The sequence below is a fragment of the Amblyraja radiata genome, chromosome 22, assembly GCF_010909765.2.
Source record: "Amblyraja radiata isolate CabotCenter1 chromosome 22, sAmbRad1.1.pri, whole genome shotgun sequence".
In the NCBI taxonomy this organism is placed as follows: domain Eukaryota; kingdom Metazoa; phylum Chordata; class Chondrichthyes; order Rajiformes; family Rajidae; genus Amblyraja; species Amblyraja radiata.
In genome coordinates, this window is record NC_045977.1 from 21,879,469 (window position 1) to 21,894,053 (window position 14,585).

A 14,585-nucleotide genomic window follows, 5' to 3' on the forward strand; every position below is an offset into this window, starting at 1 on the left:
ATGCAGTTTGTACGTTCTCCATGTGACCGCATGAGTTTTCTCTGGATGCTTCAAAGACCCCCACACTCCAAACACATGTGGTTTTGTAGGTTAATTGCCTTCCGTAAAAATGATAAATTGTCCCTAATGTGTGGGATAGTGCAAGTGTACGGGGTGATCGATGGTCGGCACGGACTCGGTTGGCCATGAGGCCCGTTTCCAGGCAGTGTCTCTAAAGTCTAAAACAGTCAACTCGAGTGAGGATATTGGACAGAGCTGTGGGTAGAAACTCCAAACCCCACAGTGATTCATAAACGATCTGTCAGGATGCTGACTCAGGTACTGCCTGATTTTATCCACAACTTTTTGACGGCTAAAACAAAAGTTTAAGACTCATAGCCTTGGGTAAATATTGCAATAGAGATCACAAATTGCCTAAAGTTTGGCAAAACTAGAAGCAAGCCTGCTCCGAAACGGAAAAAAGATACAACGTGCTGGAGTAACTCAGCGGGTCAGGCAGCAGCTCTGGAGGACATGAATAGATGACGTTTTGGAACGGGTACTATGCATGTTCTCCAGAGATGCTGCCTGACCAGCTGAGTTACTCCAGTACTTTGTAACTTTTTTTTGTTACAAATCAGCATCTGCAGTTTCTTTTCTCTTCTGCTCTTCAACAGAGTCAGGGATACAAAGCCAGGGGAAGGTAACTGGTAACTTGGGGGAAAAGAGATTCTGCTTTTGGTTGACAGACCGAGCTGCCCACATTCGGAGCAAAGCACAAAGGGCTGGAGTAAGTCAGCATCTCTGGGGGGAGTGGACTGCTGACGTTTCGGGTTTGGATGCTTCTTCAGACTGTCGCAGCAATGGGACGTAGTGGACCACCTCTTTCAATCCCATGGACTCGTATTCTAATGGTTTTGCACTAAACTGTTGTTTTTGCAGTCTTCTTCTTTTCACTGTCTTGCAGAATTTATGTGTAGCTCATGTATAATGAATGTTTCTGTCTGCGTGTATGCGCTACAAGCCAGATTTTCATTGAACCTGTACCTCAGCATACTTGTGCACATGACCCCAGTACCGCCCTCCACTCTCCCACGGTTCTCTTCCACCCACATCCCTCACTCTGGCCTTACATTTCATCCTCTCCTCACGTGACACACTCTTGTCTCCTTTTCATCTCCGGCCTTTGCCCACGCATATGTCTATCATCTCCCCCCCCCACCTCCCTGTACACTTGCCATGCTCTGTTCCGTCCCTATCTCTTTTCCTGCTTTCTCCCCCCTATTCTAATCAGTCTGTAGAAGGGCCCCAACCCGAAATGCCGCCTGCCCATTTCATTCCACAGAGGCTGCATGACCCACCGAGTTCATCCAGCACTTTGCGTTTTGCTTGAGAATCCAGCATCTGCAGTTCCTTGTGCCTCCCCTCACCGGTATCCACCTATCACTTGCCAGCCTGTCCCACCTCCACCTATCATTTCCAGCTTTCTTCCTCCTACTCCCATCAGTCTAAAGAAAGGCCCCACAGATGCTGCCTGATCTGCTTTGTTCCTCCAGCACTTTGTGTTTTTTACTGACTACATACCCTACTTGACTTGACACTTGTCTGTGGGGATCTGTGATGAGGTGGTGCAAACTCCCCGGGGGGGAGTCCTACAGGGGTGCCGGGCTCTTACCTGGGGGACTTGGTCAGCTCCGACGTCTCCACCATGCCAGCCAGCTGACTGAAGAGGTACTGCCGCTCGTGCTCAGACCTGCTGTCCTGTGTACAAAGCAGAGGCGCCATCAGTACCCTAGCACAGGCATTGTCACCCCCCAGTCCCACCTGGTGCCCAGTGCATCAACACTGCCCCCTGGTGCCCAGTCACACCTGAACCTCTCTGCACAATACCTTTGGCTCACAACCTTTGAGGATGAAACCACAATTTTTCTAATTCTCAAGGTCCCCAAAATTTCCTAACAAATGTATACAGCATGAAAACAGGCCCTCCGGCCCAACCTGCCCATGCCCGATTTGGTGCGTACCCCTCTAAACCTTTCCTTTGTCTATTAAATGTCTTTTAAATGTTGTTATAATATCTGCCTCAACCAGCTGCTCTGGCAGCTCGTTCCATACACCCACCACTCTCTGAGTAAAAAAGATGTCCCTCGGGTTCCTATTAAACCTTTCCCCCCCCCATCGCCTTAACCCTATGCCCTCTCGTTCTTGATTTCCCTACCTTGGGTAAAAGACCCATAACCATGTCAAACACAGACTGCATCACACAAGTTATTTCCAACACCGTAAATAATTACAGGGTGTGTCAGGGGAGCAGGAAAAAACAGACATTTTTAATTTTGTCTGTAAATGTGAAATCTGTTCACTACAGAGGACACAGTGTCAGTAGCCAGGGCAGCTGTCAGTCTCTTCACCTTCACACCACAGTAATGTAGATAATGCCAAGGCTCCTCCGCTTGCTTCTTCTGCAAGAACTCGTAAGACTGAATGCGGCGTTGCCGGGCTTGCTCCGACTCGGGACGTGAAAATCGTACCTGAGGATTAACACAAGAGTGTTTCAGGATGAAGGAGTAATTAAACTTGCACAGCGGGAGATAAACAATAAACACCCCCCAATGTTCCAAAGACAGAAGGTCAGCAGAAAGCAAGCACTATTAATGATTTTTTCACTTCAACATATGAGCATAATAACTTACCCATCACCAACTAGAGAGCAGTCCTGACCTCCCATCTACCTAATTGAAGACCCTCGGACTATCTTTAATCGGACTTTATCTTAAACGTTCAACCCTTTATCCTGTATCTGTACATGGTGGACGGCTCGATTATAATCACGTAGTCTTTCCGCTGACTCGATAACACGCAACAAAATTTTTTTTTACTGTACTGTCAATGACTGTCACCCTTGTGGTTGTGTATGTGCCTGGGGTTCCCACTCTACGAGTTTAGTTTAGAGATAGAGCGTGGGAAAGGGCCCTTCGGCCCACCAAATCCACACCAACCGACTAGTTCTATCCTACGCACTAGGGACAATTTACAGAGGCCAATTAACCTATAAACCTGCAAGTCTTTGGAATGTGGGTGGAACCGGAGCATCCGGAGAAAACCCATGTAGTCACTGGAAGAACGTGCAAACTCCACATAGACAGCAAGCACCCTTAGTCAGGATCAAACCTGGGTCTCTGGAGCTGCGAGGCAGCTACTCCACTACTGCGCCACTGTGCTGCCCCTTTAGTTGCCACTTTTCGTGGCATTATGTTGGATTGCTTTAATCTTTAGTTACTCAAACGGCGAGGCAAAGCCTAATCTCGCCACTTGGTTGAGGAAAGAGGAATTGTAAGGCTTTGTAGAGTCACGCGCTCCCACAGAGGGAGGAGATGGGGCCCACTTACGGTGATCTGCTTCACGTCATCTTCCGCTTCATCCTGAGAGGAGTCGCCGGCTGCAGAGGAACAGGTCACATTTATTCTCAGGCTCGCAGACTGCAGGCCAGCCCAGCCCAGCACTGCCCCAGCGGCGATGTACCATGCAATTACAGGGCAGTCAGCCCTCCCTCCACATCGCAATCCAACAGTGGCTCCCACGTGAAAATATCTCCCCTCCAATTCACTTATTTTCCAGTTCTAATTTTATAGAAACAGCATGGAAACAGGCCCTTCGTGCAAACGCACATCTTTGGGAGGAAACCGGAGCACCCGCTGTTCCACCCCCTTCCTGCCCTCCAACGGGTGCCGCAGAGAAGCACAGTCCGATCCCACTCCTACCTTCGTTTGCGGCCTCTCGTTCCCTGTGCTTTGCATCCGCTTTGTCCAGGTAGGAGAAACTGGGCCGCATCTGCAGCATCCCGTGCAGCGGCGTCACGTGCAGCTCTCCTGCAGCACAACATCAGCAGAGAGAAAAGTCACTTGCAGCAGCGATGGATCAGTTAGACTGCACCGTCTCCTGCCAAGTCTCCTCGCTATCAAGCGGAAAAGCAATTCAATGCATTCCACACCCTCCTGGTTTCACCATTTCCCTCTGAACTCCAATGCTTCCTGCGCCACCCCCTGGGGAACAGGGGTGAAGAGGGTCATGTGAGGAGAGGGACATTGATTCGCGGGACAACCAGAATGGAGGAGACAGCATCAACGGGCCTTTGTGGTCAGCTGCAGCTGGGACTGAGAAATGGCAACAAAATGGCACCTCTTGCATACGGATTAATCGGACAGTGCAACCCAAAGTGCATTCTGTACTAACCGGGGGATTGTGCTCATGTACAGGAATAGTCTTGCTGAGCTGTATGCAAACAAAGCATTTCACCGTAACAATAAAGACAACATTGACCATTGAGAACTAGCCGTGCGGCGACCCTCACCTTTCCTGTAGATGGCGGCGGCAAAGCGGGAGGTGTTGACGGCCGACTGGATGGAGGAAAAAATCTGTTTGTCCATGTGTTTCCTGCAGACAGGAGAGAAGAACGTTGCCCACATCAACTCGCACGCTCACACGCCACCGGGGCTGCTTACACGGCTGACTATGGGGCAACACCCGTGACTTGATGCAAGCGGTGAGCAGGACAATGATGCTGCAAGGTAGCAGCTGCTGCTGAGTGAGGGATGCTCCACGCTCTGCTCATTACTCTAGCGCCTTACGCACAATAGCATGTCTGTGAGGGAATGTTGGCAACAGGTAGCGGGGCGGCAGGGAGAGGGAGGGGGCAGGGAGAGGGAAAGGGAGGGGGCAGGGAGAGGGAGGGGGCAGGGAGAGGGAGAGGGAGGGGGCAGGGAGAGGGAGAGGGAGGGGGCAGGGAGAGGGAGGGGGCAGGGAGAGAGCTGGGAGCCCCATGGTGTTACTCACGTTGTGTAGGTGCTGCCGGAGTCATCAGTGCTGGTGCCGTCCACGTTGAGCGCGATCTGCTCCCCCTTGCTGCGGCAGTAGTTGGGACTCAGAGTGTCGATCGCCATCTCCACCTCCACCTGCAGTCATAGAGTGGAAACTGGTCCTTCAGACCAACATGCCCCGTCTACACTAGTCCCACCTCCCTGCGTTTGGCACATATCCCTCTAAGCCGTTCCTATCCATGTACCTATCCAAATGTCTCTTAAATACTGCAATAGAACCTGCCTCAAATGTCCCCTCTGCCAGCTTGTTCCATCCACCCACCACTCTGTGGGAAAAAACTGCTCCTCAGGTTCCTATTAAATCTTTCCTGTGGAGTTTGAAGGGCCTGTCCCACTTGCATGCGTTTGGCGCGACCAAACGTGGTCGCTTGAGGCGTACGAGCATCGTATGGCCGCGCGGGGCTGGTCCCGAGATCGCGCGGGGCTCCGAAAATCTGACAGTGTCCGAAATCTTTGCGCGCCAATGGCCTGTCGGCACGCAGGCGCATTGCGGTCGTACGCAGCGTCTTGACGGCGTATGCCTAGCGCATGGCGTTGCGCGATGACGTCACCGCCCGACACCGTGCAACGCCCTAATTCAGTCGGCCCGCCTCCTGATTGTTAAGTATGACGCAAATGACGAACTCTGCTTCCGTTTGGTCGCGCAAAACGCATGCAACCGCATGCAAGTGGGACAGGCCCTTGACTCCTGAAAGCGATGCCAATGTAAATGTACCTTCACCAGTTTCACTTGATTAATTGCCCTGTCAATAGTCCCTGCCTCAACGACCTCCTCCTGCAGCTCGGTCCGTATACCCCCCCTTTGTGAAATTTTTTTACCCCTCAGGTCTTGATTAAATCTTTCCCCAGGTATCGTAAACCTACGTCCTTTGATTCCCAATTCTCCTACTTTGAGTAAAAGACTATGCATTCACCTCATCTGCTTCCCATATGTTGTACATCTCTATAAGATCACCCCTCAGCCTCCTGCGCTCCATGGAATAAAGTTCCGGTCTGCCCAACCTCTTCCTACAGCTCAGGCCCTCGAGTCCTTGCAACAACCTTGTAAATCTTCTCTGCACTCTTTCCAGCTTGACATCTTTCCCATACCATGGTGATCAAAACGGAACACAATAATACTCTAAACGTGGCCTCACCAGCTGCCGGGGAACGGCAGCGGCAGTCTCACAGATGCACCGGACAGGCCGCTGGGTATCTGCCCCCCTTCCCTTTACATCGGGGAGCTGGGCTGGAGAGTGGTGCACAGAGCTGCGCCGTGCAACATGTTTGTAAGTTGGTCACGGACTCCCCGCGTGGGCAGAGTACACCCTGGACAGGGCTGGCGTCCCCATCCCCGTGACTCAACAGCGGCAATGAAGGAGGGTCCCGACCCAACCTGGCACCTATCCATGTTCTGCCTGGCCCGCTGACTTATTCCAGCACTCTGACCTTCACAGGGATGAAGACTGCCCCTCGGGAATTCCCACACGGGCCGCAGCCCACCTCAATGCAGCTGGTGTGGAAGGGTGGGGTCTGAGTGACCGAGAGAACTCACGGCAGGGCGGGGACTGATGGTGACTGAGGGAACTTACTTTCTGCTGTTTTGGTTTTATTCTCGCTGATAAATGGGTGACATCGTCGTACTTCATTGTGGCCGGGCGCACTGGATACTGTGGATGAGAGAAGAATCATTGGCACGGTGTTGGACTTTAATACAAGGGATGGGGCTCGGGGAGAGGGAGTACGAGGGAGATAGCAAGGGGGAGGGGCGAAAGGGCTCAGCGTACACACCTGGAACAAGTACAGTTTCTCGGCTAAACTCGTGGCCAGATGCACATCAATCTGAGGAGAAAAGAGAGACGAGTTATTTATGGGGAGTTCCTGGAGCGCAGGAGTGATCTTATGGAGGTGTGGAACACTACGCGAGGATTAGATCCGGTGCATACATAGAGTATTTTACCCACAGGATAGGGGAATCAAGAACCGGACAACACAGATTGAGGGTGAGAGTGGAAAGATTTAATAGGAACCCAAGGGACAAATTTTTCACTCATTGGGTGGTGAGTACGAGGAACAAGCTGCCAGAGGAAGCAGTCGAGGCAGGTACTGGAATAGCATTTAAAAGACATTTGACAGGTACATGGATAGGAAAGGTTCTGAGCGAAATTGGCCAAACGCGGGCAGGTGGGGCATGTTGGTCAGGATGGACGAGTTGGGCTGAAGGGCCTGCTTCTGTGCTGTACAACTCTGACAGATTGTTCTCAACACCCTGGCAAGCTGACTTCCACGCTCCCTGTACCGTGCCAGCCACAGCGGGAGCGGCTGCAACAGCAACCTCTGCAATCAGCGGGGGAGGCAGGTGCGTTAGGGAGATGATTGACGCGGCCAGGATACAGGGGGAGTTATCTGCCCTGCTCGCGACAGAGCTGCGGGATCTATCACTTCACTGCAACTCTTGTATACGGTCTCAATGTAATCTATTTTTACCCCCTTCATCAGTATGATTGTGCTTATGTATAGTAAGAGTAAATTGTGAAATAGAGGTTTAGTTTAGTTTATTCAGTTTAAATACAGGCCCTTCGGCCCACCGAGTCTGTGCCGACCAGCGATCATCTGTATACTAGTTCTACACACTAGGGACAATTTTTTCAGTAGCTGATTAACCTACAAACATGCACGTGTTGAGTGTGGGAGGAAACTAGAGCACCCAGAAAAAGCCAATGCGATCACAGGGAGAACGTATAAACTCCGTACAGTTAGCACCCGTCGTCAGAATCGAACCCAGGTCTCTGGTGCTGTGAGGCAGCAGCTCGACTGCTGCACCACTGTGCTGACGGAAGAAGGAAAGTGGAAGGGAGGGCAGGGAAGAAATAAGTGCGAGTCCAGGTGGGGCACGGGGGGAGACGTGGTTATCGGGGGGGGGGGGGGGTGAAGAAGGGAAAGCAGGGTAGGTTATGTAGTTACCTACAATTGAAGGGTTCAACGTTCATACCGTTGATTGCAAGCTACCCAAGCAGAATATGAAGTACTGTTCCTCCAGTATGCGTGAGGCCTCACTTTGGCAATGGAGGAGGCCTTGGACAGAAATGTCAATGTGTGAATGGTGATTAATATAGTTAGCAACCAGTAAAATGTACCTTGTATGATATGTACCTACATTTTGACTGTTCCACTGCAAAACGTCCTCAAGGTTTGCTGACTTTGAAGAGGTTCTCCTCCTCCCTCTGACTGGGGTTCTGTCTCACTGCTCCCCTCCTGTGACAACCAGTCTGAAGAAGGGTCCCAACCCAAAACGTCACCCAGAGATCCTGCCTGGCCCACTAAGTTACCCCAGCACTTTGTGTCCTTAAATGGAACTGTCCCTTCATTTTTGGACGGCACAGTGGCGCAGCGGTAGAGTTGCTGTCTTACAGCGCCAGAGACCCGGCTTTGATCCTGACTACGGGCGTAGTCTGTACGTTCTCCCCGTGACCGCGTGAGTTGCCTCCCACATTACACAGATGCACAGGTTTGTAGATTAATTGGCTTTTGTTAATTGCCCCTAGTGTGTAGGATAGAACTAGTGTACAGGTGACCGCTTTCTATGCTGTATCTCTAAAGTCTACAGTAGAGTCTAAACATACACAAGTGTTTTTAACAACATAAAGGAAGACTAACACAGTCGTGAGACAGGGATTAACCAGATAGAGCAGCCATGTAGGGGTGGGAGAGGGGAACTCTGCTGTCAGGGGCCGGTTGCTCTGCTCTCGCCGATCACTCACCTCCTGTATAATCGGGTCGTCATCTTCAGTGGCCATGCTGGTGCCGAGGATCGAGGAGCACTGGACTGTTGCCTGGCCCCGCGCCAGGGCACCGAGACCTGCAGCATTACATATGTGTTACTGGCAAAGTCATCCTCTGCTCCCCACTGTGATCACCCAGACCAGTTCTCTGCCCCGGACCAGCTGCATGCCAGTGACCAAACACACCACTCAAAGGATTCACAGAGCCACCAAAAGGTGAAGCATTCAAGTAGATTCTTGTCAAACAGCACCTGAAGTTAGTGCACAGTTAAAGGATAACTGAGAAGCCTTGTTGGACAGGAACCCAACTCAGCATGAGTTCTGAGTCGAGGCCTCTGGTCCAAGATTCCCCCATTAGTAGAAACATCCTCTCTACATCCACTCTACCCAGACCTTTCACTATTCAGTAGGCTTCACCCCTCATCTAAACTCCTGTGAGTACAGGCCTAGAGCCGTCAAACGCTCGTCATCCTATAACAGCATTTAGAATACATGTTGACAGGTACATGGCTAGAACAGAGAACAGTACAGTGCAGGAACAGGCCTTCAGCCCACAATGCCCATGCTGAACATGATGCTGTTAAACCCATCTCATTTGATTGTACATGATCCATATCCCTCCATTCCCACACATCCATGTGCCGATCCAAAATATGGTAAGAAAAAGAGGGACGGTTTAGAGGGTATGGGCCAAACACGGGCAGGAGGGACTGGTGTAGATGGGGCATCTAGGTTGGCATGGGCAAATTGGGCTGAAGAGCCGGTTTTCATGTTGTACAGGCATGACTCCTCCCTCATAAAAAGCATGTTTAACCCACATAGACTGTGGACAAATTGGAAAGGCTTGTTGGGCAAACAGTGCGGTCGGTGGTTCAGGCCGCTGTTACCCAGAATCCAACAGCATCGTTACATCCGAGTGTACTGAGGTGCACTGAGAAGCTCTGTTTGTGGGCTATCCAGTCATATCATAATCGTGTGGAATTACAGTGCCCTCCAGAACTGCTGTAGATTTGGGAGCAACAGCAGCAGGAGGTTAGCAAGAGATACGACTGATTGGCTCTAGCCCAAGTGGGAGGAGAGAAGTGAGTCAGAGGGGTGAAAACAGTTTAAAAGTAGTGGCCAAGGACAGGCAGACTTTACTCAGAACTGCTGTAGATTTGGGAGCAACAGCAGCAGGAGTTTAGCAAGAGATACGACTGATTGGCTCTAGCCCAAGCGGAAGAAGAGAAGTGAGTCAGTGCCGGGAAAACAGTTGAAAAGTAGAGGTCAAGGACAGGCAGACTTTACTCAGAACTGCTGTAGATTTGGGAGCAACAGCAGCAGGAGCTTAGCAAGAGATACGACTGATTGGCTCTAGCCCAAGTGGGAGGAGAGAAGTGAGTCAGAGGGGTGAAAACAGTTGAAAAGTAGAGGCCAAGGACAGGCAGACTTTACTCAGAACTGCTGTAGATTTGGGAGCAGCAGGAGGTTAGCAAGAGATACGACTGATTGGCTCTAGCCCAAGTGGGAGGAGAGAAGTGAATCAGTGCTGGGAAAACAGTTGAAAAGTAGAGGCCAAGGACAGGCAGACTTTACTCAGAACTGCTGTAGTTTTGGGAGCAACAGCAGCAGGAGTGAGCAAGAGATACGACTGATTGGCTCTAGCCCAAGTGGGAGGAGAGAAGTGAGTCAGTGCCGGAAAAACAGTTGAAAACTGAGGAATTTGGTTTGTAAATTGGTAAATCAGGCAATTTATCAGTCAATTTAAGCAAGACTGCTCTTGGGGAGCGGCAGTGAGGAGCGGCCTTGTGAGGGAAGTGTGAGTCTTTGGCTCGAGAGTCTTCGAGGAGGCTGCTGAGGAGAGGAGACCACGCAATACACTTGAGAGGTAGAGACGAAAGAAGGAGATGTCAGGCAAGCTGATTCAGTGTGATGCTTGCAGTATGTGGGAGGTCAAGGACACCGCTGGTGCCTCTGGCTGCTACAAATGCGAGAAGTGCATCCAGGTAGAGCTCCTGAAGGGCCGTGTTGGGGAACTGGAGAAGCAAGTGGATGACCTCCGGTTCGTCCGAGAAACGGAGTAGTTCCTCGACAAGTCCTACAGTACGATTGTTACACCTAAGGTACTGGAAGAGAGAAGGTGGGAGACAGTGAGAAAGGGAGGGAAGCATGGAATGCCAACATCCCCGGGTGTTGTACCTCTTGTGAACAGGTTCACCCACTTAGAAGCTGTCAGGACAGAAGACGTGTTTACACTGAGCGGCGGACTGGTTTGCGATGCGAATAGGGCTGTTGAGCCAGAACCAAAAAGGCCTAAGGCAGGCAACGCCATTGTAGTGGGAGACTCCATTGTGAGAGGTACGGACAGGGGTTTGTGCGGCAACAGACGGGATGCGAGGATGGTGTGCTGCCTTTCTGGTGCCAGGATCCAGGATGTCACGGACAGAGTGCAGAAAATCCTCAAGGGCGAAGGTGAACATCCGGAAGTGGTAGTGCATGTCGGCACAAACGATGTCGGAAAGAAGGGGATGAATATTCTGCAGCGTGACTTTAGAGAGCTCGGAAAAATGCTGAAAAGCAGGACCTCCAGGGTTGTTATCTCCGGTTTGCTTCCAGTTCCTCGTGCTGGCGAGAGCAGGAACAGGGAGATACAGGACCTGAACGTGTGGCTGAGGAACTGGTGCACGGGGCAGGGATTTAGATTCTTAGATCACTGGGATCTGTTTTGGGGTAAGGGGGAACTGTACAAAAGGGACGGATTGCATCTTAACAGGTGTGGGACCAGCATTCTGGCAGGCAAGTTTGCCACTGCTACACGGGTGGTTTTAAACTGAATAAGGGGGGTGGGGTGTCAAATGGGATAGTCGAGGATGGAGTTAAAGGAAAAGGGTTTCTTAAATGTGTGAGCGTAGAGACAGAGGGGTGTAAAATGAGGGTAGAAGCAATAAGTGAAAAGTAAGGTGAAAAGTAAAAGTGGCAGGCCGGCAAAACCAGGGCAAAAATCAAAAAGGGCCACTTTTCAACATAATTGTATAAGGGGTAAGAGTGTTGTAAAAACAAGCCTGAAGGCTTTGTGTCTCAATGCAAGGAGCATTCGTAATAAGGTGGATGAGTTGAATGTGCAGATAGCTATTAATGACTATGATATAGTTGGGATCACGGAGACATGGCTCCAGGGTGACCAAGGCTGGGAGCTGAACATCCAGGGATATTCAATATTCAGGAGGGATAGAGAGAAAGGAAAAGGAGGTGGGGTAGCGTTGCTGATTAGAGAGGAGATTAACGCAATGGAAAGGAAGGACATTAGTTTGGAGGATGTGGAATCGGTATGGGTAGAGCTGCGAAACACTAAGGGGCAGAAAACGCTGGTGGGTGTTGTGTACAGGCCACCTAACAGTAGTAGTGAAGTTGGAGATGGTATCAAACAGGAAATTAGAAATGCGTGCGACAAAGGCAAAACAGTTATAATGGGTGACTTCAATCTACATATAGATTGGGTGAATCAAATTGACAGGGGTGCTGAGGAAGAGGATTTCTTGGAATGTATGCGGGATAGTTATCTAAATCAACATGTAGAGGAACCAACGAGAGAGCAGGCTATTTTAGACTGGGTATTGAGTAATGAGGAAGGGTTAGTTAGCAGTCTTGTTGTACGTGCCCCCTTGGGCAAGAGTGACCATAATATGGTTGAGTTCTTCATTAGGATGGAGAGTGACATTGTTAATTCAGAAACAATGGTTCTGAACTTAAAGAAAGGTAACTTTGAGGGTATGAGACGTGAATTGGCCAAGATTGACTGGCAATTAATTCCAAAAGGGTTGACGGTGGATATGCAATGGAAGACATTTAAAGACTGCATGGATGAACTACAAAAATTGTTCATCCCAGTTTGGCAAAAGAATAAATCAGGGAAGGTAGTGCATCCGTGGATAACAAGGGAAATCAGGGATAGTATCAAAGTGAAGGATGATGCGTACAAATTAGCCAGAAAAAGCAGCATACCGGACGGAGGACTGGGAGAAATTCAGAGACCAGCAGAGGAGGACAAAGGGCTTAATTAGGAAAGGAAAAATAGATTATGAAAGAAAACTGGCAGGGAACATAAAAACTGACTGCAAAAGTTTTTATAGATATGTGAAAAGGAAGAGATTAGTTAAAACAAATGTAGGTCCCTTGCAGTCAGAAACAGGTGAGTTGATCATGGGGAACAAGGATATGGCGGACCAATTGAATAACTACTTTGGTTCCGTCTTTACTAAGGAAGACATAAATAATCTGCCGGAAATAGCAGGGGACCGCGGGTCAAAGGAGTTGGAGGAATCGAGTGAAATCCAGGTTAGCCGGGAAGTGGTGTTGGGTAAATTGAATGGATTAAAGGCCGATAAATCCCCATGGCCAGATAGGCTGCATCCCAGAGTACTTAAGGAAGTAGCTCCAGAAATAGTGGCTGCATTAGTAATAATCTTTCAAAACCCTTTAGATTCTGGAGTAGTTCCTAAGGATTGGCGGGTAGCAAACGTAACCCCACTTTTTAAGAAGGGAGGGAGAGAGAAAACGGGGAATTACAGACCAGTTAGTCTAACATCGGTAGTGGGGAAACTGCTAGAGTCAGTTATTAAAGATGGGATAGCAGCACATTTGGAAAGTGGTGAAATCATTGGACAAAGTCAGCATAGATTTACAAAAGGTAAATCATGTCTGACGAATCTTATAGAACTTTTTGAGGATGTAACTAGTAGCGTGGATAGGGGAGAACCAGTGGATGTGGTGTATCTGGACTTCCAGAAGGCTTTCGACAAGGTCCCACATAAGAGATTAGTATACAAACTTAAAGCACACGGCATTGGGGGTTCAGTATTGATGTGGATAGAGAACTGGCTGGCAAACAGGAAGCAAAGAGTAGGAGTAAACGGGTCCTTTTCACAATGGCAGGCAGTGACTAGTGGGGTACCGCAAGGCTCAGAGCTGGGACCCCAGCTATTTACAATATATATTAATGATCTGGATGAGGGAATTGAAGGCAATATCTCCAAGTTTGCGGATGACACTAAGCTGGGGGGCAGTGTTAGCTGTGAGGAGGATGCTAGGAGACTGCAAGGTGACTTGGATAGGCTGGGTGAGTGGGCAAATGTTTGGCAGATGCAGTATAATGTGGATAAATGTGAGGTTATCCATTTTGGTGGCAAAAACAAGAAAGCAGACTATTATCTAAATGGTGGCCGACTAGGAAAAGGGGAGATGCAGCGAGACCTGGGTGTCATGGTACACCAGTCATTGAAAGTAGGCATGCAGGTGCAGCAGGCAGTGAAGAAAGCGAATGGTATGTTAGCTTTCATAGCAAAAGGATTTGAGTATAGGAGCAGGGAGGTTCTACTGCAGTTGTACAGGGTCTTGGTGAGACCACACCTGGAGTATTGCGTACAGTTTTGGTCTCCAAATTTGAGGAAGGACATTATTGCCATAGAGGGAGTGCAGAGAAGGTTCACCAGACTGATTCCTGGGATGTCAGGACTGTCTTATGAAGAAAGACTGGATAGACTTGGTTTATACTCTCTAGAATTTAGGAGATTGAGAGGGGATCTTATAGAAACGTACAAAATTCTTAAGGGGTTGGACAGGCTAGATGCAGGAAGATTGCTCCCGATGTTGGGGAAGTCCAGGACAAGGGGTCACAGCTTAAGGATAAGGGGGAAATCCTTTAAAACCGAGATGAGAAGAACTTTTTTCACACAGAGAGTGGTGAATCTCTGGAACTCTCTGCCACAGAGGGTAGTCGAGGCCAGTTCATTGGCTATATTTAAGAGGGAGTTAGATGTGGCCCTTGTGGTTAAGGGGATCAGAGGGTATGTAGAGAAGGCAGGTACGGGATACTGAGTTGGATGATCAGCCATGATCATATTGAATGGCGGTGCAGGCTCGAAGGGCCGAATGGCCTACTCCTGCACCTAATTTCTATGTTTCTATAATGTTTGGGACAAAGACCCATCAT

General features: G+C 49.6%; 1 protein-coding gene across 1 annotated transcript in view; it reads right to left on the reverse strand.

The window, feature by feature from the left end:
* Positions 1–14,585, reverse strand: part of polr3e (RNA polymerase III subunit E) — a 46,584-nt gene that overhangs the window by 26,517 nt on the left and 5,482 nt on the right. Inside the window, exons 2-10 of the mRNA XM_033040600.1 lie at positions 8,597–8,694; positions 6,627–6,677; positions 6,428–6,505; positions 4,813–4,931; positions 4,331–4,413; positions 3,741–3,848; positions 3,369–3,418; positions 2,391–2,510; positions 1,655–1,740 (exon numbers count right to left, since the gene is read on the reverse strand). Coding sequence (XP_032896491.1) covers positions 1,655–1,740; positions 2,391–2,510; positions 3,369–3,418; positions 3,741–3,848; positions 4,331–4,413; positions 4,813–4,931; positions 6,428–6,505; positions 6,627–6,677; positions 8,597–8,632 — 731 coding nt within the window. The 5' untranslated portion in view covers positions 8,633–8,694. The remainder of the gene's footprint in view (positions 1–1,654; positions 1,741–2,390; positions 2,511–3,368; positions 3,419–3,740; positions 3,849–4,330; positions 4,414–4,812; positions 4,932–6,427; positions 6,506–6,626; positions 6,678–8,596; positions 8,695–14,585) is intronic.